Source organism: Nanorana parkeri, unplaced genomic scaffold (assembly GCF_000935625.1).
Source record: "Nanorana parkeri isolate BGI_ZX_2015 unplaced genomic scaffold, ASM93562v1 scaffold324, whole genome shotgun sequence".
Taxonomy (NCBI): domain Eukaryota; kingdom Metazoa; phylum Chordata; class Amphibia; order Anura; family Dicroglossidae; genus Nanorana; species Nanorana parkeri.
Window position 1 is genome coordinate 663,457 of NW_017306592.1, and position 22,786 is coordinate 686,242.

At 43.7% G+C, this 22,786-nt stretch overlaps 1 protein-coding gene across 1 annotated transcript in view; it reads left to right on the plus strand.

Moving 5' to 3' along the window:
- The window catches only part of NBAS (neuroblastoma amplified sequence), a 578,163-nt gene that overhangs the window by 431,157 nt on the left and 124,220 nt on the right, over positions 1-22,786 (plus strand). The window contains exons 48-49 of the mRNA XM_018558184.1: positions 16-34; positions 16,345-16,402. Of these exons, the coding sequence (XP_018413686.1) occupies positions 16-34; positions 16,345-16,402 (77 nt within the window). The remainder of the gene's footprint in view (positions 1-15; positions 35-16,344; positions 16,403-22,786) is intronic.

Sequence of the window (22,786 nt, forward strand, 5' to 3'; positions counted from 1 at the left end):
CAAAGGGGGGGGTAGGAGTTGGGGGGGGGGGGGGGTTAATTATTATTTCTGTGAACAGTTTGTGTATTCTGTGACAGCTCTCAAATTCTTTACATTTGGGATGAAAGTGTCTGCAAAGAAGCAGGAGCTGTTACAGAATAACACAGATATCTCAGCTTCTTTCAGACCCCTAATGTCACCTAGGGACCCCAAGGAAACCGAGGAAGCAGAGATCTGCCTCACCAGCTTCTTCTCCTGGCTCTAAGAGGCGGAGAATGTACACAGTGACACCGGAAGTGATGTAATACACATCACTACCGGGTCCAATAAACGGAGGAGAGATCAGCGGCTTGAAGCTTGCTGATCTCTTTCCGAATCGTTGCGGGGAGACCCGCCGTGCCGCTCCCGGGCCCAACCGGGGAAGCCAGAGGGGGGGAGCAAGCGCCTGCTGTCGAAAATGATACCAAGAACACGGCTGCAGGAGCAGCCGTGTTCTTGATATAACCGCTTCAGGACAGGATGTTTTTTTGCAATGGGCGGTCCTGAATCGGTTAAGTTAAGTCATTAATGTCTGCAAGACAGCCTAAGAAATATGTTGAACACAAACTCCTCTCTGCTAATAGGTCAGTATAATCCCCTCTCCTGCCATCGAGGCTGAATAACAGACCCACAAATCTGGCAAGCAGCTGTGTGTAAACTTTTCATGACCGCAAAAGAAAATGAAGTCTATTCTTCTTTCAAGCTTGCGGTATAATTTGTGCAGCTCTTCATGAACCTGTGCGCCGCTACTCAGTGAGCAGGTTCAAATGAAGCAAGTCTTTATCAGCTTAATTACACGACCGTGTCTGTGGTTAACCTTTGCTTTGTGTTGCTGGGAAAATTTATGTTATTGTTGGTTTTAATTTTATACATTGTCAAGAGAGTGACACCTGAGCCCCAAACACGTAAGGAATTAATTGGATGTTTTCTTACCCTTTCATTCAAAAGGGGTTGAGAGTAGGGCTATAGTTGTTAAAATACTGATTATATGTTATTCAATTTCCTCGATACTTGTACAGCTTTAGGAGATGGTTATAGATGAACTCAGGCAGGTGTGAAAATATGCAATGATAAATGCGGTAACTATAAGATCATACAATTCAACTGGATTTATAAAGGGTGTCTATGGTCAAAAACTAAAAATAAATCTGTATTTCCATAAGTTCTATCCCATTCCTAATAACCAGACCCATGTAGAAGATTGTAAACTTATTGAAGAAGTCCAAAGAATGTACTTCCTCAATGCACTTCCTGGTGCCACCACTCTAACTAAACCTGACGTCTGAACTTCCTATAATGTAGCATTATCATTGCTTGCTAGAAGCAATGCACAATGGCCTATGTAGTCTTAAAAAATGGAGATTGCATCACATTGAGCAGCAGGAAAAAAGATGCAAAGCACACTGGGAATACAGGAAGTTGATGAAAGTGACGGGGAGATGGAAGGCAGCACTCCATAAAAGGGATTTTTTTCATGTAAGTGCTAATGTTACAACAGGATAGTATTAGCTTGCACTTTACAGCTCCTCTGCTTATTTTAACCGCTACCCAGCACCGCAAGGGTTAAGTGCTCGTTTTGGTCTAGGGATGAAAATAAAAAAAGTTATATTCACCTGAACCTTGCTGCTCTCTGGCTGTTACATCGGTCCCTTCAGCTTCGCTCCAAGCTGCTCTACTGTGCATCCTCTACTGTGCATCCTCTTGAGATATCTGTTGGTGCTCTGGGAATCCTTTGTCATATATTACATTTTTTGGAGAAAAAAAATATAAATCAATAAAAGCCTTCACATTAAAAAAAATTATGTTGACTCAAAACCATTATATTTGTCTTCTAACAGAGAACATAAAGCAATTAGTCTGGTTATGTGCCTGTTTACCAAGGTATTCCTTACAGTCTATTGTTAGACATACAGGATCTGTCTAAGTGGAAGCTGAATAACCTCTCTGAATGTTATTTAATTGAGGTGGGACGCTGGGACGTCAACTAAAACACAGTGGGGGGAAGGTATCAAAACTGGAGCAGACAAAATCTGGAGCAGTGGCCCGTGGCAACCAATTAGCTTCTCTCTTCCAGTTTGTCCAGTTAAGATTTGAAAATGAAAGAGAGCAGCTGGGCAACTGCTCCAGATTTTGTCTGCTCCAGTTGTGATAAATTCCCCAGTGAGCTTATATAGTTATTAAATCCAGAACTCACATCGAGAATGCTAGCCACTAAGTCTTCATGCTACCCCACGTTTTACCTCACTACATGTAACACCCCTTCAATTGTCACCGTCCTTTTTACATCAGCTGAAATGTCAGAACATTTGTGGGTGTGGTGGAGCTTCACAGTGACGAGGAGTGGAACAAAAGTAACATCTCCATTTCTTACATGGATGTTCAGACATCTGATATTTCAGGAACTAGAAATTGTTGGGTGGGGTGCTGAGGACACACTAAGATTTAAAACCGAATTAAAGTCACAGAATTACTTACACAGCCAGACTTTGTAGTAACAGCCTCCATTCTCCTAGTCTTGCCTCCTCCTTCATGTTAGAGCAGCTGTACAAGGATTCCAAGTTCTAATGTGCATTTCTAATGGCACTAAGTTTAAACCCAGTGCTCTCTGTATTGTTGTAAACCTGGTCAGAAACCCCCCTACCATTCTCTCCAGTACCACGGTATGGGGCTGTTACTCAGCTCCGCTAGCACAGAATTTTGCAGCGTGAGGATTGGAAGCAGCGAGAAAAAAGTATTTTGTGTAATTTCTTAGCATAAATCACCCACAACTGAGAGGGTACAAGACTATAAAGAGATAAAAAGGTGTGAGCCTTAAAAAAGAACAATGGGGTAACATTTTTATCCCATAGTTCTCTTTACGGTCACGGGAGGACATACGAACCTGCTCCAGTGACCCAAAGCTCAGTATATAGTGGGCTATTGCCTTGCGATATACTGAGATTGCTGCAGCCGGGACGGATCCTGACAATACTGGATCCACCCAGCTGCGTGAGTGACAGCTGGCTCTGCCTATCTAGAGGCAGAGCCAGCTGTGCCCGACCCCTCCGCTGTCCGTCCCTCCAGTCTGTGCTGGAGGATCGGGGAGGGGGGGGATCCCTGTGGGAAGCCGTGGCTGACAGTCACTGCTCTCTAAAGGGAGATGATCAGGAAATGAGCGAGCAACGGTATGTGTTTGCTCACTTGCCAATCTATAGAGTCAACATGTGACAGCTTATTTGTCACAAGTCGGCTCTAACTTTGCAGATGAGTGGAAATCACTCACCTCATAGTTCTTTAAACTGGTTTTCAGGACAGACACATAATATAGGGACCAAACAAAACATTGATGTAAGCACATAAACTAGAGTACAACTCTTTACAGCAGACCAATGATATCACAGTGTGGACACAGAACCAGGGCCGGGAAAGTAAAGATTTGACAAGCAGGCCGTGGACAATATAACGTTCTCGAAATTGTCGATTTTCTGCAGTGTTCTTCCTTACCCGAACACAACAAAAACTCAGTTTACTTTTTGCATCTTCAAAACTCCAGCCCGCCTTGCAGAAAGTTTGCACACCATGCACCCTGGAGAGATGAGATGTTTTATTTAATATACACATAAAACATACATCTGGGGAATACCGGTCGTACATTGTGCTGGGAAGACTGCAGCCTGCTGAGATGTTCTAGCTTTGGATGAGATGCTGTTTGTAGCCTCCTGTTTTTCCAGCATCGTGTGGGGATCTCCGCAAGCCACAGCTTCACTCCTCTCCTTACTTTATTATAGCAGAGGGGTGATTGATTTTTCCGGGATTTCATGACATTTTGCATCCTGCTCTGGAAGGAACCCATGTACAGTGTGTATAGTTAATTTCTTGTTCTCCGTGCCACAAGCAAATTTCACCTTCTATCACATTGTCCTCACAAGCTCCAGTCTAAGCAGTAGAGTGGCCTATATGGGTCCCTTATAGGTTGTTTCTTTTTCCCTTTTTAAAGGGAATTGCCAGTTTATATGAGCACTGGTATATATTTTTGATGTAAAATATCTCTGTTTTATCTTTTATTTATTTTTATCCTATCGTGTGTTGTGCTCTCTGTGGGAAGTCCTACAGTTGCTTGCGGTACGGTAGATCGTCCTTGTAGTGTGGCTTTTTTGAATATTAGAGCTTTCTTTGTACTCTGTGGGCCAGAACGCATCAAGCTCTAATCCATGAAAGGTTATTTTAATGTGCTGGGCTTTTATTCCTTTTTCTTAGAAGGAGGCAACAGCAGGTGCGCTTCTATGGGTCTGGGCATTGACTTTATTACTTATTATCCTCTTATTTTGCTTATTTGTAGCCTTTTGCAAATCGATTTTGACTTTGAGTCTAAATCAGTTAAAACAGCAGGGTGTTTTTACTTTAAGCAACAACTGCACCTTTGTTAAAAAATCAATATTATAATGAGCTTACCATTCTTATTGAATCAGAAATATCAATGCTGCACCCTTTTTCCATATAAACTAAGATTTATGCCATGGTTTGCCTAACTTAACTCCTGTAGCTAAAATCAGCCAAAATGGTGGCCACTTACATCACTACTAGGGATGAACTCAGGTTCAGACGTAGCTTCTCGCTACATGGGCCTCCTGCTAGCTGTCACCGCTAGCTCCGCCCAATTATTTTTATTTTGCTGGCATCTGTCAGATGCTTCATTTTGGGGCGGGAGTTCGTTATGTGCAGTCGATTCGGCGTGTTGGGTTTTTTTTTTATTATTTTTTTTATTTTCTTTAAAATATATATATATTTTTAAATCAAATTTTTATTTGTATTTTTTCACTTTTATAAGTTTGCATAACAAGATGACATGGTATGGTATTCTGTAGTACACACAGTCGAAACAATAAAAACTTAAAGCAACACAGACACAGCCATGTGGTCAGATTAATAGCATATACATACATTTTGTGGGGGGGAGGGACAAGGAAGGGGGGCACATATGTGAAACAATCCCGAATATATTTTCTAGTAATCGAACACATAGAAATAAACAGATATACAGGTGAAACTTGAATAATTAGAATATTGTGCAAAGTTCATTTATTTCACTAATGCAACTTAAAAGGTGAAACAAATTTTTGAGATAGACTAATTACATGCAAAGCAAGATAATTCAAGCCGTGATTTGTCATAATTGTGATGATTATGGCTTACAGCTCATGAAAAGCCCAAGAACCCCAAATCCACAACCTCAAAAAAGTAGATTATTACATGCAATCAATAAAACAAGGATTGTACATAGAACAATATCGGACCTCTGAAAAGTACAAGCATGCATATGTACTCAGTACTTGGTTTGGGCCCCTTTTGCAGCACTTGCTGCAATTACTTTTGCACGATATTCTAATTATTCAAGTTTCACCTGTACACCAAAGATTGTGACCTCTGCTCGTATCGGTCCAGAAAAGGGGGATATATGACTCTCCCCTCATCTAACCTTCCTGTCAGACGAGCAACGTCTTCTACTGCCAGTACCATCACATCATATACCGACTGCACCCTCCACATTCTTCCTGCGTGCTGGCACCATTACTTTGCCCCATCTCCGCAACCATCACGGTTCCTCTCTCTCCACTACTACCCGATCACCTGTCCGACCATGTTATCCTGCCCAGTTCCACACCTGCGCTTTGGAGTTTTTCTTCCAAACTCCCATCCCTCTCTCCCCTCCTCCATGTCTCTCCTCCACTCTCACTCCTCCGTTCCTGATCCACAAAATACCTACAGACCGATAGCTCTAATGGTCACCAGCATTCGGTGCCTGCCTACAGAGCCACCTGTCCCAAATATTGTGACATTTTTTCATAGTTCCCCTGTGCTTGTAGGTTATCTTTCCCTGGGTTATAAGACGGTCCAACTCCACCATCCAAGTTTCTACCTTTGGTGTGACATGTGACATCCATATGAGGGCAATAGTCCTCCTTGCTGCAAATAGGGCCCAAGATACAGCATCCATGGTGTGGTTATCCCAATCGGAGGCGCCAAACACACCAAGAAGGCAAACTAGTGGAGAGCAGGGGAGTTGAATCATAAAAGTAGAAATAATACTCCGCACCACCTCATTCCAATACCTCACTAATTTGGGGCAGCGCCACAGCAGGTGTATAAGGGATCCAGGCTCGATACCGCATTTGGGACATTTAGAGTCTGTCCTCACTCCGATTTTAAAGAGGAACTCTGGGGTGCAGGATGAACAGCTGAGACAACCTGTGAGAGGAGGACAGGGAAGAAGCACCGATCGGGGCCAAGGCATCGTCCCACTCCTCCTCTGTAAGGGCCCCCAGATCCTCCTCCCAGGCCGACCTGCACCTAAGCGGATATTTACTCGAAAAGTGGGAGAGTATGTGAGAATATAAGAGGGAGACGACTCCCTTGGTATGTGCGGATAAAGCGATCTGCTCAATAAGTGGTACCTTAGATATACGTATCGGGCCAGCCCCAGGGTGTGCAGATAGGGCATGTCTCAGCTGAAGATATTGATAGAATTGGTTCCTCTTTAGGTTAAATTTAGATTGGAGTTGCTGAAATGAGCATAGTATGCCTGCATCATAAACCTGGGATAAGAGGTGTATTCCTTCCCTCTTCCAGGAGACAAATTTTTGTACCTCCGGCGGTGGTAACCTCAGAGAGCCCCAACACGGTCCTGACAGACACCCAGACCCTCGCGAGCAGTCTTGGTGTAGGGAAATCAGAGCGGGACAGCACGGTGATGTCCAGTAGTGACAGCGGGACTTCAGACTGGAACATGTGTGCAAATAACCTAGCATTGGCAGGGAGGTCTTCAGTGAGAGACCATCCCGCTAAGTGCTGAAGCTGTGAGGCCAGAAAATATACCCACAGATTGGGAAGGGCCAGTCCCCCCTGCTCTTTGGGGTGTTAAAGGAATTCTAATCTAATACGAGGGGGCTTACCATTCCAAATGAGATCCCTAAAGAGGGAGTTGATCCTTTGAAAGATATTTTGTGGGATCCAGCATGGGGAATTATGGAGAAAATATAGTATTTGGGGCATCCAAATCATCTTGATCAAGTTGATCCTACCCACCACCGATAAAGGGAGTTTCTTCCAAACTTTGCATTGCACAGTTAGTTTAGTCAGCAAGGGAACCAGAGTATCGTCCACGAAGGCATTGGGGTTGGCGGTCATATGGACACCCAAGTATGTGAAGTGGGACACAATAGGCAAGTGTGATGCGGTAGGCGGCAAATGGGCCTGCAGGGGATCCAGTAAGAGCAGGGAGGACGTGGACCAATTCACATATAAGCCTGAAAAGCGTCCAAACTCCGAGAGCCTGGTGTCAGGATCCAGAGCACCCCCAGGTGGCGCTGGAGCCAGGTCCTGCAGTTCCTGTGCTCGCCTTTCGGGTGTGTCCAGCAGCCAGGGACTGTAAGGAACCTGCAGCTCCAGTACTCACCTGCGGGTGTGCCCCAGCTGTGAGTGATCATCCCATCACCTGGTGCTTCCTGGGAGGGTATTTAGGCCCTTCCTGCAGTCAGGAAGCTGGCTCAGTATTGCGTCGCCTGCACTTGACTGATTCCTGAACCCAGCTTCCTGAACCCAGCTACCTGAACCCCGCTACCTGAACCCTGCTTCCTAGCTGCAGACCTGTCACCGACCCGGCTTGTTAACTGACCACTCTTCTTGGATCCTGTTTCTGTACCGTGCTGCCCTCCTGTTAACGACCTGGCTTGTACCTGACCATTCTTCCTAAATCCTGTACTGTGCTGCCCTCCTGTTAACCCTCCTTGTTACTTCACTGCTAAACCTGTGGGGGGTTGAGGGGGTTAGTAGTTTTGTTTGATGGTAACAAATAAACTGTGCATAGAACCCTATCCTGTGTGGGCATATTAATTTGGTCATCCTGCGTGGGTACCTGCATGTGGTGTGAGGACGCCTGTGCATGGTACCCTGACACCTGGACATAACTGCAGTAAGAGAGGTCTAGGTGTTTGCCAGAAAGAGGAGCGTATCGTCCACATATAAGGCTATTTTATCCTCATTTTCTCCCCTGACAAAACCCTTGATCTCTGTTGAGGAGTGTATCATAGAGGCCAACGGTTCCATGGCTATGGCAAAGAGCAGGGGGGAGGAGAGGGCTCCATTTAAGCGTATCTGTGCCGATGGATCCCTGTATAACAGTGCCACCCATTCAATGAAGCACGGTCCAAAACCAAAGGCGGACAGTGTGGCCCATAGGTATGACCACTCCACGCTGTCGATGTCCAGCGCTAGGAGGGCTCTGCCACCCGAATTATCATTAGGGGTCTGCATGTTAAGATATACCCTGCGGATGTTCATTGCTGTAGATTTATGTGGCATAACGACTGTTTGATCAGCGTGGATAATGGAGGAGATAACTTTAGATAGCCACATAGCCAACACTTTAGCGAGGATCTTGACATCCACCCCCAGCAGCGAGATAGGTCTGTATGCATCGGGAAGCAGTTGATCCTTTCCCTTTTTTTGTAGTAGGATCACCGCAGCCCCGTACATAGAGTGCAGTAACATGCCCGTCAACTTAGCATCATTGAGGGTATCTAAAAGAGCAGGGAGTAACACTTTGGCATATTTCTTGTACAGTTCGATGGGTAAACCATCAAGACCCGGTGCCTTGCCATTGGGAAAGCTAGAGACCGCAGCCTCCAACTCCTCCAAAACCAGCGGGGTCTCCAACATATCCCGTGCTTCCGGGAGTAGACTCGGCATGGATATATTGCCGAGGTAATCCCGCAGCTCAGCATGTGTGCCCCCAAATTTAGATATATACAAGTCCTTATAAAATTCTGTGAAGATGGACAAGACACCCTCAGTATCAGAGAAAATTTGACCCACATTATTCTGTAAAGAGGTAACAAAACACTGTCCCCCCTGCACTCTGGAGAGGTGAGCTAGACGTATACCTGTGGACTCCCCCTCCTCCCATCTCATCGGGCTTGAAAATAATAATTTGTTTCTAGCCTTCTGCAGCATCAAATCAGCCAAGAAGGTTCTTTTTGCTTCCAATACAGCCAGGCAAGCGGGGGTGGGGGAGAGTAAGGTCGAAATATAATTCAATGCCTCCAGCTCAGCCGCTCTGGTACCTGATTTTATAGCATTTATCTGCTTAATGAGCAAACCTCTGATGTATGCCTTAAAACAGTCCCATACACAGCCCTGTGGGGCAGTACCATTGTTTAGGCTCAAGAAACCAGACAACTCCTCCTCCAGCGATGCACCATCAGGAAACAGCGTCAGCCAATACGGATTCAGTTTCCAAGGCAGGGATGGGGGCTGTCTACCCACTCTAAAAGTGGTAAGGATGGGGGCATAATTTGACAGGGATCTAGGTAAAATGTGCACTTCTATAATGAGGGGGAAAAACTCCAAGGAGCATAAGGCATAGTCTATTCGGGAAAGGGATCTGTGAGTGGCCGAAAAACAGGTGAACTGAGCAGTATCCGGATGAAGACTGCACCATGCGTCCATCAGTCCTATCACGGAGCAAAAATTGTGAAAGGCGGTATGACTGGGTGTCTGAGCAGTTGCTGCAGAAGGTAATCTATCTCGGGAAGAGGACATAATATTATTAAAATCTCCCACCGCCAAGATGGGTATTGGCAGTTTGTTTTTAAGTAAAAATACCAATTCCCTTAGTGCATCGCCAGAGTATGGAGGAGGTACATATACAGGTGAAACTCGAATAATTAGAATATCGTGCAAAGTTCATTTATTTCACTAATGCAACTTAAAAGGTGAAACTAATATATGAGATAGACTCATTACATGTAGCAAAGCAAGATAATTCAAGCCTTGATTTGTCATAATTGTGATGATTATGGCTTACAGCTCATGAAAACCCCAAGAACCCCAAATCCACAACCTCAAAAAAGTAGATTATTACATGCAATCAATAAAACAAGGATTGTACATAGAACAATATCAGACCTCTGAAAAGTACAAGCATGCATATGTACTCAGTACTTGGTTTGGGCCCCTTTTGCAGCACTTACTGCAATTACTTTTGCACGATATTCTAATTATTCGAGTTTCACCTGTATATTAGCAATAACACACTCCAACCCAAATAAGGTACAGTGCAGAAAAACATATCTTCCATCAGGGTCTATGCAGGATTGTAGGCAAGCAAACACAACACTTTCATGCAACAGGATCGACACCCCTCTCGCATATGACAAATAGCAGGAATGAAACGTCGCTGGATAGTTTTTGCGTCTCAGAAGACCCACTGTGTCCCCGGTGGTGTGGGTCTCCTGGAGGCAGATTATGGATGGCCTGCGCAACAAGAAAGACGAGAGAACGGCCTGTCTCTTAGTCCTGTAGCCCGCAATGAGGTGAGTCAATCAGGACGTGTGCGGGATAACAGTCAGTCAGCATAATACTTTGGTCGGGAAATCCGTGGTGTGCAGATGACAAGTGGAGTAAACAAAAAAAACAGGTAAAACCCAAAAGGAAAAAAACAAAGAGGGAAATAGTATCCGGAACTTGTCTCCAAAGGCCCGAGGTCCACATGGCTTGAAAGGCATAAACAACAAAGAAAAAACAGGGTCCAACTGGACCAAACAGTCTCCACTCAGGAGAGGTCTTGGTGGCTAGACACATCAGAATCTACCTCTGTATCCAGGAGGTAGATATGGGAGAAAGATGACGTGTCTCCTGTTCTAGCAGCAAAAGAAAAATACGAAGCGGTGTTGAACACGGAGTCTTCGGCAACACTCCGTAGGATATAGGCATCCTCCAATGCTCTAAATAGGCCCGCCAGGCGTGCAGATCCAAAATAAAGCAGGGCCTCTCAAATTACCTTGGGCGATATACCAGCTCAGGATCCCGATCTTGATGGCTGTTTACGATCCAACCATGCAGAGACAGCATGCGGGGTGTCAAAGAAGACGGTGTCGTTGTCAGCAATGACCCGGAGTTTGGCAGGGTAGAGCATAGCATATTGAAGCTTCAGTTGTCTTAGGCGACGCTTCACCTCTTGGAATTTCACCTCTTGGCATGTTCGGCTGACCGAAGGCAGCCGATGTACGACTGAAATCAGCTGTACAAGACTGAAGTGAATAGCCGAACAGTGTCCGGCTTACTTCACTTTGGCTGGGTTATAACCCCCTTAGAGTTCAAGACAGGACAGCAATGGGAAGATTCCTGTGTAGCTTCCCAAATTACTCACTCACCACCTCCTTGGGGGGGGACAACTGCAGCTCTGCTTCCTCAAGGCCTGTAGCACTCTATGAAAGTCAATAACTTAACTTCCAAGAGGGAAGATCCCCACAACTTCCCATATCCCTAGGTCCTCAGGCCTATGGACAAGACTGATGGTTGGAGTTGCATCATCTCAGGAGTTCAGCTATCTGCCAGGAGTTGCTCTTTAAAATCAAACAAACATGTCGACATGTATGAGTCTGTGATACAGATTTCTCGTTCGTTATGCACTGGAAGCTGTTACTGTGTAGCTAAATTATTCATCACTCTTTCACATGGAAATGAGCCCTTGAAACATTCTGTGTTTTGTAACATTCCCCAGGCTGATTTCAGCTGCAGAAATATATAGTAGCTGGAAATTTTCACTATCCATTAACGCAAACACTTCAATGTGTCAGTCACGGCGCGGAGAACAGCGGTTGTTGTTTGTCTGGCCTTATGCAGAAAAATCTCTTTCATATGCATTTAAAAGCATGCCAAGCGCATTCTGCGAGAGACGGGGAAAAATGTACATATAAATGGTATCTATAGATCTATACATAGAGAGGAAAGTTCACTGACCTCATAGAATGGCAGAACTGCTTTTATGGTTTTTATGAATGCAGTGACCGTTCAAAACGAGGAAGCTTTGGATGGTTGGCGGGTTTATTTTCCTGTATTTTCAAAACAAGTCAAGATCAGGGAAGATCATGTGATCTTATTCAATGAGCCAGCATAAAAGGTGTAGTGATCATTAGGCAGTGACTCATAGCACCCACATTGTAGTCTCATGAAGGTTTTTGCAATTACTGAACTTTACACAGCATTGGCAGAATGGGGTACTGGTTTCATTGGAGATGTGTGCATCAATTTGGGAATTTTGGTGAAGCGGACAGTTTTAGTGGTTTGCAAGTAGTTCTGGTTTGGGAACTGGGAAATAAAGCAACATTACTGCTTCTGCTGTATTTACTAGGGATGTTCAGATAACAGTGCCGATACTTGACATTTTCACGAGAACTACCAGGGTTGCAGCGGTTAAACCTCGGACAGGGCCCTGGTGCTCCACCGCTGTCCTGAAATCATTAGTCTGTATTGTTTTAGAAAAACTGTCCCATGACAATAAACAAAAATGTATCAGTACTTGTACTCGGTCTGGAAAAATGCTATTGGTGCATCCCTAACAACACATAATAACACATCATACATTAAAACGGGGATGCACAAATCCCAGGAGCCCCGTGGCCAATGCTCCTTAAAAATGATAGCTGCCTCCTAACTTTTGAGCTTTTCTCTAATCTAGTCTTGGAGCTGAAAAGGAACTGTACTTACCTTGTAGAATGCTACTCGGTGTCTGCACCTCCCCATTCACAAAGCACACCTAAAATATATATATACACGCACACTATAATGCCAAAAGTATTTGGACACCCCTCCAAATCATTGGATTCAGGTGTTCCGTGAAATGTCCTTGCTACTAAATATTCCACGGTCACCTGTTAGTGGTATTATGACAAAGTGGAAGCAACTGGGAACAACAGCAACTCAGCCACGAAGTGGTAGTCCTCATAAAATGACAGAGCGGGGTCAGTGCATGCTGAAGCGCACAGTGCGCAGAAGTCGCCAACTGTCTGCAGAGTCAATAGCTACAGACCTCCAAACTTCATGTGGCCTTCAGATTGGCACAACAACAGTGTGTAGAGAGCTTCATGGAATGGGTTTCCGTGGCCGAGCAGCTGCACCCAAGCTTTACATCACCAAATGCAATGCAAAGCGTCGGATGCAGTGGTGTAAAGCACACCGCCACTGGACTCTAGAGAAGTGTTCTTTGGAGTGACGAATCACGCTTCTCTGTCTGGCAATCCGATGGACGTGTCTGGGTTTGCCCGTTGCCAGGAGAACGGTACTTGCCTGACTGCATTGTGCCAAGTGTAAAGTTTGGTGGAGGGGGGGTTATGGTGTGGGGTTGTTTTTCAGGGGTTAGGCTTGGCCCCTTAGTTCCAGTGAACGGAACTCTTAAGGCATCAGCATACCAAGACATTTTGAACAATTTCATGCTCCCAAATTTGTGGGAACAGTTTGGGGATGGCCCCTTCCTGTTCCAACATGACTGCGCACCAGTGCACAAAGCAAGGTCCATAAAGGCATGGGTGAGCGAGTTTGGGGTGGAGGAACGTGACTGGCCTGCACAGAGTCCTGACCTCAACCCGATAGAACACCTTTGGGATGAGTTAGAGTGGAGACTGGGAGCCCGGCCTACTCATCCAACATCAGTACCTGACATCACAATGCGCTTCTGGAAGAAAGGTTAAACATTCCCATAGACACACTCCTAAACCTTGTGGACGTATTCCTAGAAGAGATAAAGCTGTTATAGCAGCAAAGGGTGGGCCAACTCAATATTGAACCGTAACGGACTAAGACTGGGATGCCATTAAAGTTCATGTGCGTGTGAAGTCCCAATACTTTTGGCAATATAGTGTGTGTATGTGTATATATACAGTTGTGTGAAAAAGTGTTGGCCCCCTTCCTGATTTTTCATTTTATTGCACGTTTGTCACACTTTAATGTTTCAGATCATCAAACTCATGTAAATATTAGTCAAAGATAACACAAGTAAACACAACATGCAGTTTTTAAAGGAAGGTTTTTATTATTAAGGGAAAAAATCCAAACCCACATGTCCCTGTGTGAAAAAGAGTTTGCCCCCTAAACCTAATAACTGGTTGGGCCACCCTTAGCAGCAAGAACTGCAAACTTTGGCCTAGGGAAAAAAAAATAGCAAAATTACACTCACCTGAACCTTCGGAGCCTGCCAGCTGTGACAGCACTCTCTAAAGCCTCTCTCCTATACTGCAGTGATGGAATGTCCCTCATGTCCTATGCACTTAGGGACCTTAGACCGCTACTGTGGAGGAGGAGAGAGGCTCCAGAGACCGGTTTAAAAGCAAGGAGGATCGGGTGAGGAAAACTTAATTTTCCTCCCTGGAACAAAACAAGCAGTTAACCCTTGCAGTGTGGGGATAGGCCTACTGCAAGGGTTAATAATAATTTTACCCCAGAGTTCTGCTTTAAGTTATGAAAAAGTTATTGTCAACTCAATAGTCCCATAGCAGAAATGTAAAAGTGGTCTGGTCCATAGAAGGTGCATAGATGTGACAGCTGAACTGGTTATTATTATTATTGTACAGGATTTGTATAGCGCAAACAGTTTGTGTAGCGCTTTACAATATAGGAAATACATTATAATTACAATACAATTCAAGACAAGATTGTAAGGAGGGCCCTGCCCCTGAGGGCTAACTATGTAAAAGGGAGGGGGAAGTGATACATGAGGAGGTAGCTGTGTGGGAATGAATTGTTTGAGAACGTGATGGTTGAGTGGTTAGGTTGAGGTGGGATAGGCTTCCCTGAAGACATGAGTCTTAAGGGATCGCCTAAAAGCAGTCAGAGTGGGAGATAGATGGACTGGTTGGGGTAAGGAGTTCCAGAGGATGGGAGAGACTCTAGAGAAGTCAAGGAGGCGAGCATGGGAAGAGTTGACGAGGGTGTTAGAGAGCAGGAGGTGGTGGGGGGAGTGGACGGTTAGGGTGATACTTTGAGACAAGGTTGGAGATGTAACCTGGGTCAGAGTTGTGGATGGCTTTGTAAGTGCTTGTTAATATTTTGAGTTTTATCCTTTGGGTGAATGGAAGCCAGTGGTTAATACAATCTGTAGATTGCAAAATATTGAAAATGACATTTTAATGATTTTGATTTACATCACACATTTTTGGCAGGTAAAGCCGTTCATAAATGTATTCACTTTCTGTATTTCGGCATTTTCCCCTCACTAACACTTGAAGATTTGAGTGCCCGTATGCTTTGCGTCTGAATTCCATCTGAACATTTTTTTTCCCACTGATGTATTTTAAGTGTTCTTATCTGAGAAATCCTTTATCCCCAGGTGCCCTTTGCGGTGCCATAAGTGACCATAATAGTGCTGGAATATAAAGAACATAGCATCCTTGTATCTTTCTATCACTAAAGGAATACTTACACAATATGGCATCTGTCTGGAGTGGACTGATAGTATGCGTCACTGCTGATTGTGATACATTACGTTAGTGGTTATAGAGCTAACACCATCAGTCTGACCTCTTCTACATAGCGGAAGATGACTTCTACCACACGGCTACCACTCACCGTCTACATGTGACATGGTGCAACAGCTTTTTGTTACATTTAGATGATTTGTCCTGGGGCAAAGTACATGGATACACTGCATAACCTTTATGTGAAAAGAATTGTTATAGATTTTCTGAATGAAAAGGTAGAAGTATCCCAGTTCATGGAATGAAGCAGGTGTAGCCAAACGTTTGACCTCTAGCAGTGGTGAAACTACAAATCCCGTGAGGTATTGCAAGTAGGGCTGCAACCAACTAATCAATAATAATCGATTATGAGAATAGTTGTCAACTATTCTCATTATCAATTAGTTGGTTGGATCCCCTAGCTCTCTCCTTCACGCTGGGAGGAGGGCACAGCAAGCAGTGGGTGGGTGCAATAACCAGCCTGCTATTGCAATTGAAATGGCCAAAAGCAGGCTGGCTATTGCACCCGCTCACTACCTGCTGTATTTACATTCAGCTGTTGTGTGCTGAATCTTGCCACTGGTAGCTGTCATTCCTGGGCTGAAGCTGTCCAAGTGCCATGTGCCTTCAATACAATTATTAAAAACAAATTACAAAAGGTGGCAAAGTCATTTTGGTTTCAGCCTGACAAATTCTGCTGTGGGAGGTGCGTATCAGTGCCATAATATATTGAACATTAAACATTGTAGATGGCTAAACTCATACTTACCAGTGAGGCTTCGTTGAGAGTGGTGCTAGAATATCTCAGATAAACCTCTCGCCAGGAGGGTTATGAGTGGTGACGTGTGGATTAGATGTCCATTTTCTACTGAGAAACACAGAAGAATCCCTGGAACCCATTCTACACAGGAAGGTGCCATTGCCAGGGTAGATGTTTTTTCTTGTGCCTGTATTTGGGTTATAAAGCATCATTTGGTAATCTGTCACCAGAAATGTAATGTGATTTCATCCATTTTGTCTACTTCCAGGGAAGATGACCTGTATGCCAATGTCATTAAAGAACCATTAAAGGTCCTGGAGAGCATAGTAAGAAAAGTTCACCTGAGCACAGAGAAAGGGTGAGTACAAGCAATGTTCTGGTGTCATTGAGTTAGAGCTGTGTGTATGGTTGTTAGGTGCAGTGCATTTCCATGTTCTACACACAGCCCGCTGGCAGCTTTAGACTTGTATGCACAATTGCAATTCTAAAAAGAACAAAGCAGTATTTGCTCCCTGTGTGGCCCATGTAACAACTCCATGGTAATTCCAGGAAAAAAACATTTTCTTTGTGGAAAAAATGGTATTGTATCCTCAGATCTAAATGCTAGAAAGTGTTTTTAGTTTTGTCCTGTTCCCCATGGGCGTTCCCTTAGTCTATTTTTGATCCATGATTACGAGGATCAGAAACTTATTGAAATACGTCCCTAAGGGCAGACGGATGTTAGCAAGTGTGTGTCCGCTTATATCCGCCCACATCTAGGTCCATTTACGTACATCAGACTGACTGTAAAAAGTTTGTGTCCCTGTCCACTTGTCATGGCCTGACCGGACGTGGTTGTATAATGGGGACACAGTTCTGTTTACATCTGGCCACCCATAGGGATTACATAGGTCCATTACATAGGTCCATTTTTGGAATACTCCATGAAGTTAGTGGACGTGGATGTCACATATGTGATATCCGTCTCTGTTCTAATTCGAGGAACCGTCTAGGATCCCCTGTTGAGATGTAACGGATGGTGAAAGGGGACTTATTCTGGAGACCTGATTTTTCTAGACTTTTCTACTACTAGATCTCCTATACCCCCCCACCCCCCACCAACCTGTGATTAGACAGTCAAAGAGAAACAGCAGACCAATGAGCTCCTCTCTCTGTTCTCTACTTTTCTTCTTATGATTATGATTACGTTTGTTTATTATTATTATATACAGGATTTATAATGTGCCAACGGTTTGCAAAGCACTCTACAAAATAAAGGGAGACAGTACAGTTACAATACAGTTCATTACAGGAGGGTTAGCGTTAGACCAGGGTGGCCAAACTCCACCCCTCCAAACCAAGCGAAAGAACGGGGCGTTTTTTAGGAAAGGGAGGCTGGAAAAGGGGCCAGTTTTAATTCCCGGGTCCGAGTGATACGTTCAGTGGTTGATCCAATTTGTTCCAGAAAACATAAATGTATAATACGGAGGTGAGGATATTGTGTAAAGCAAATCAATACAAATGTAGAATCTTACCATTAGGTAAGTGGTTCCACCTCTACCCCTCGCCGATGACTTTGCTACACTTCTTACCTAATGGTAAGTTTCTACATTTGTATTGATTTGCTTTACACAATATCATCACCTCCGTATTATACATTTATGTTTTCTGGGACAAATTGGATCAACCACTGAACGTATCACTCGGACCCGGTAATGAAAACTGGCCCCTTTTCCAGCCTCCCTTTCCTAAAAACCGCCCCGTTCTATTCGCTTGGTTTGGAGCACTTCTCCCCTCCTTTCTCTGTTTGATTCACTCATCGGTCGGATACCCCGGTCCGTATGTTCCTGAAGCCGCTCAACTAAACATGTACACTTAGTACTAATTTCAAAACTTCAACCACTCATCCCTCATCCCCCCTGGATGAGCGCTGTATCTCGGTACGTTGTCCTTTGTAATTTTCCAAACCCCACCCCTCCAGCTGTTCTGGAACTACAAATCCCATGAGGCATTGCAAGATCCTCACAGCGACAGGCATGACTCCCAGAGACAGATGCATGATGAGATTTGTATTTTGACCACAACTGGAGGGCCGGAGTTTACCTACTCCTGGGTTAGGCTGTTTACTTCAAAAGCATAGTCCACCTTTTGGAAGAAATTGATAGATGTACACACATTGATGAAATACAAAATTAGCATTCATTAATTTTACGTGCTGGAGCCTGCAAAGCATTATAACTGCAGTAAGTGGATCGAGCGTGCAGTGTTCATGCTCCTGCAGACTGTTCCTCCATACCCGAGTCTGTACGGAGGTACGGCCATTCGGTTATGGGAACCAGAGGAAGTAATCAATGGACTACAAATGCGGAGAGGTCACTGCACTTGTGCTTTTTTGAAAAATTTGAGCCCATCTGCTCTGGTAGCCGACAGGGCTTGTAGTCTTCCATTCACAGACCATGTAAATGGATGACGTGGATGTGCATGCAGAACCAAACACAGCCATGATGAATTCAAAGGAATACAGGAGCCTGCGGGTAGACAAACCCCACAATTCAGGTAAGTGGGGAGACTGATTCAAAGTGGGGGGCTGGAGAATGTGACTGTTTCATGTTATACCCTAAATATGGGTGTATGTCAGTATGGGTGGTCCGTATGTCATGAGAGCAATATGTAGACTGCACTTCTTGTAAAATGCTGGTTGTCTGGCTGGTCAGCGTTGATCCCTTGTCTTCAATACATTCTGAGTTGCTGAGATAGAAGCAATATTCCAATTTAGAATTCTAAATTTTCCTGCTGCTGTTTTATGTCAGTGACTCAAATATGAGAGAGCCAGAGAATCAGCATGCCAGGAAACTAACATGACCAAAAGGAAAGGCAATGGCAGGCTGAGCATTTCCCTAATGACAGGTTTCCATTAAATATTAATATTCTAAAGGCTGTTTAACATGAAAAAAAAATCTGTTTTCATCATACACAAACTTCATTTTAGTTTTTAGACTTAGTTGAGCATTTTTTTTTGGGGGGGCTGCATTTATTTCCCCTGTTTCACTTACCATTAGAAATTCTTTGCTCAGTAATTTCGGAGACGGAGATTGCTTTCTACATCTGCAGCTTGTCTGACACATTCAACAGATGTATCAGTTCCGGATTGCCGATAAAACAACTGTACACATTAGACTGTCGTGTATATTTAGGTGACGGGTTTCCAAATTTGCAGTTTGTCTTCACAGCCCAAACACTCCGCGTATTGCCTGATCCCATCCCAGTAACATGACAGCACTATGCAGAGTTCTAAGTAATGGGGAAAAGTAACTCCGGCCACATTAAATAACCCCAATGTAATTTTATATTTCATTGTGTTTATTGTCTTCTTGCAGAAAAAAATCAATATAAACTCCCAGTTATCCGGCACCCACAGGGATCGGTAGATTGCGGATAACTCTAGTTTCTGGTTGCTTGAGAGTTAATAGTAACTCTCAAGCAACCACCCCTCTGCGACGCCCCTCTTCCCCCCATTCACCTGCCGACTGGCTTCCTTAGCTGACAGGTGAATGTAAGCAGCTGGGAGCAATAGCCAGACTGCTTATGGCTATTTCAAATTTCAATAGCAGGCTGGCTATTGAAGCCCCACCAACTGAGCAGAGGAGCAGAACTGAGAAAGTTTTCTCTTGGGTCCACTCCTCTGCTCAGGGGGCGGCCACAATAGCTAGCCTGCCATTGGCTATTGCAATTTAAAGTCGCCAATAGCAGGCCGTCTATTTCTCCCCGTTGTTTACTTTCTGCTGCCAACTGCGGAATCTAGCCGCCGGCCAGGAGCAACAAGATGTAAATAAATAATTTTATTAGCAACTGAATGCATTTAGTTGCTAATGTAATTTATTTGTGTCCTGTGCACCAAGCAACCAACATTTTTTTTTATGTGCATCAAGCCACTGGCAAAAAAATAAAAAATGTAGGACATTTCTTTTTCCTCGATTTATTTATTTTTTGCTGGTTGCTTGAATTGCGGATAATGGGACGCTTACTGTACAACCACAGCAAAATTATCCAACAAGCAACCTAGGAAAATTATTTATTGTCACTTAACAAGGATCATGCATGGCATCATGTGAGTCTACTGCTATAAACAAACTGGGGGATAGGGGGCGTCACTTTCTCGGCCATCAAAGCATTTATGTCAATAAACCTCTTCTATTATTGGAGAGTGCTCAGCAGGACCAATGACAATACGCCAATGTGCTCTTTTGACATCCGTGTGTGTACAGGGGAAATTGTTTTTTTTTTTAAATGTATAGCCTTACATTTATTAAAGTGGAACTTCACTCCGCCTCCATTTTTTGTATTACCGCTTTTATCATAGTACAGTGTTATCCTCAATTCACATACTTACCTGCCCAGCTAATCCAGAGCTTTCTCACTGTGATCCGCTGTTAAGATGACATCACCTGGGTCCCGCACCACTGTCATTGTCCTGCTCTGAGTTCAAGCAACTGGTTCCTGATGACCTGCACAGCTTCGACCACCGGCTGCTCTGTTTCCTTTATTCCCGAAGCCTTCTGAAAAATGTGATTGGGATATACTAGGAGGCTGAGGGAGCAGGACATGTCATTCTCACCTAGGAGATGTCTTTGACAGGTTGTTGTTGTATAATATAATTCCCCTTTCTTTAGCACGATCATGTGAGGAGGCTGAGGGAGCAGGACACGTCATTCTCACCTAGGAGATGTCTTTGACAAGTTGTTTGTTGTATAAAATAATGCCTTTTTCTCTAGCATGATCATGCAGGGAATTGAAACAGACACACATCTCAGCTTAAACTAATTTCCAGTTTAATGGTTGAGCTTATAGTTTAAATATGTTTCAGCGATTAACATAATACCCATGCACCCAGACCATATCTACAAGATGACCTTCAGAAGAGCCCAGCTAGTTCTTGGCTGAAGCTGGTACGTGTTTACTGTTTAACTAGCTTAATGGAAAGGTTATACAAGGTGGTTCCTATTCAAAAAGAAGAGACAAAATGGCCGAATATAAACAAATTGGAAGACAAAGAATTTAATATATACACATTCTTTCCCATAGAGAATGGCAGCGAGGGGGCAGGGCTGCAATAAAAATGAAAAAAAGGTAAACAAACATGAAAAAAAATATCCACATCAATTAGTAGAGGGATGTTGGGTTGCTGTGGGTCCAGGGCTGGACCCACAGCAACCCACAGCAACCCACAGCAAGGCCTCCGAGGCCCGATCTCGGGGTGGCAGAGGGGCAGCAGCGGTGTGGAATCCCCCGACAACTGGAACATGTAGTGTCGGGCGGTAAGTTGTTTTCTACATTTAGCCCTGCTTTGGGAAATGTAGTGTGAGTGAAGCCGCCGGCGATCACTTGCAAACAACAGCTCCCCACACCTACCTATCTCCTCGCTGGCTCCGTCCTCCCCCTGCCTCCGAGTCTCTCTCCTCACTGGGAGAAGAGCGGCAGGGTTCAAATTAACCCTGCTGCTCCCTGTAACCAGTGAGAGGGGAGAGCAGTCTTCCCCTCTCAGCTGTCACAGGAGTTCCAGAACAGTGCTGTGCTAGAACTCCTGTATTGGAGGTGACAGGGTCAATAAAGAGAACCTGTCACCTCCAAATGCTATCACACAGGGGCTTGTTAGCTCCTGTGCAATAACGATAAAGTTAAGTGAAAAACATTTTGAATAAAAAAATAATTACATAAGTATAAATTTTTAAAAATTATAAGAAATAATAATTAAATGAAAAAAAATGAAAAGGTGATTAAAAAGTAAAAAAATAATAAGAGAAAAATGATTTAAACAATAATAAGAGAATAATGATAAAAAAAAACACAATAATAAGATAACATTTTAAAAACATAAACAATAAGATAAATAAAAATTGTAAAAAATTAAAAAGTGATAAAAAAGTTAAAACAAATAAAGAAACAATAAAAAAAATGTAAACTAACCCTGCTGCCCCTTCTCCATTGATAGGGGTTAATGTCCACTTTAACTTTAAGGGATATGGAAAGTCTGAGCCCTTATCTGAGATGATCTTTGTAGAGACGGACTGGTTTTTATGGTGGCTGCTATTTCGTTCTACGAGTATCTGCATCAGCCCCTGTCCTAGCATCTAGTCCAATTTGGCAGTACTAATCACAGATAAGGACTCAGACTACAAACAGCACTCAGCTTATTTGTTAAAGTCAGTTAGCTAAGGGCCATATATCAAAGAGCAGCCTCTCAATGTGAATCAATGGAAACTCTTTTCTTTGGAACCTCTTTAAAAAGTTAAGAAGCGGAATGGCTGTGACTCAGCTGCGTCGTACATCCAGATTTCCCCGAGCTATAGGAGCATTCAGCATAATTACATTTCACTGCGAAGCTGCTTCTTCTTTGTGTAAATGGATATTTTAATATTTCAGTACATTTATAATACTGATCTCATCAATAGTGTATGGGCAATGTATTCATTTGCTGCTCAGAACACATATTAAGTCAGAGCGCTTTCTAAGTGTATACACAATTAAAGACCTTGTTACTGTGTTTGTCCTTTCTGAACATGATCTGTATTGTGATTTAATATCCCTTGACACTCCGGACACTTCAGTTTAAAACGAGATCTGATTAGTCCAAATGAACAATAGCTTTTCTGCTCACAACTTGAAGATATTGAAAATGTGACATTTTTATCCGAATCTTTTACATATTTATCAGGACTCTGGCGTACTGTTGCCTTTTTTTTTCTTCTACGGAAACTATGTCATT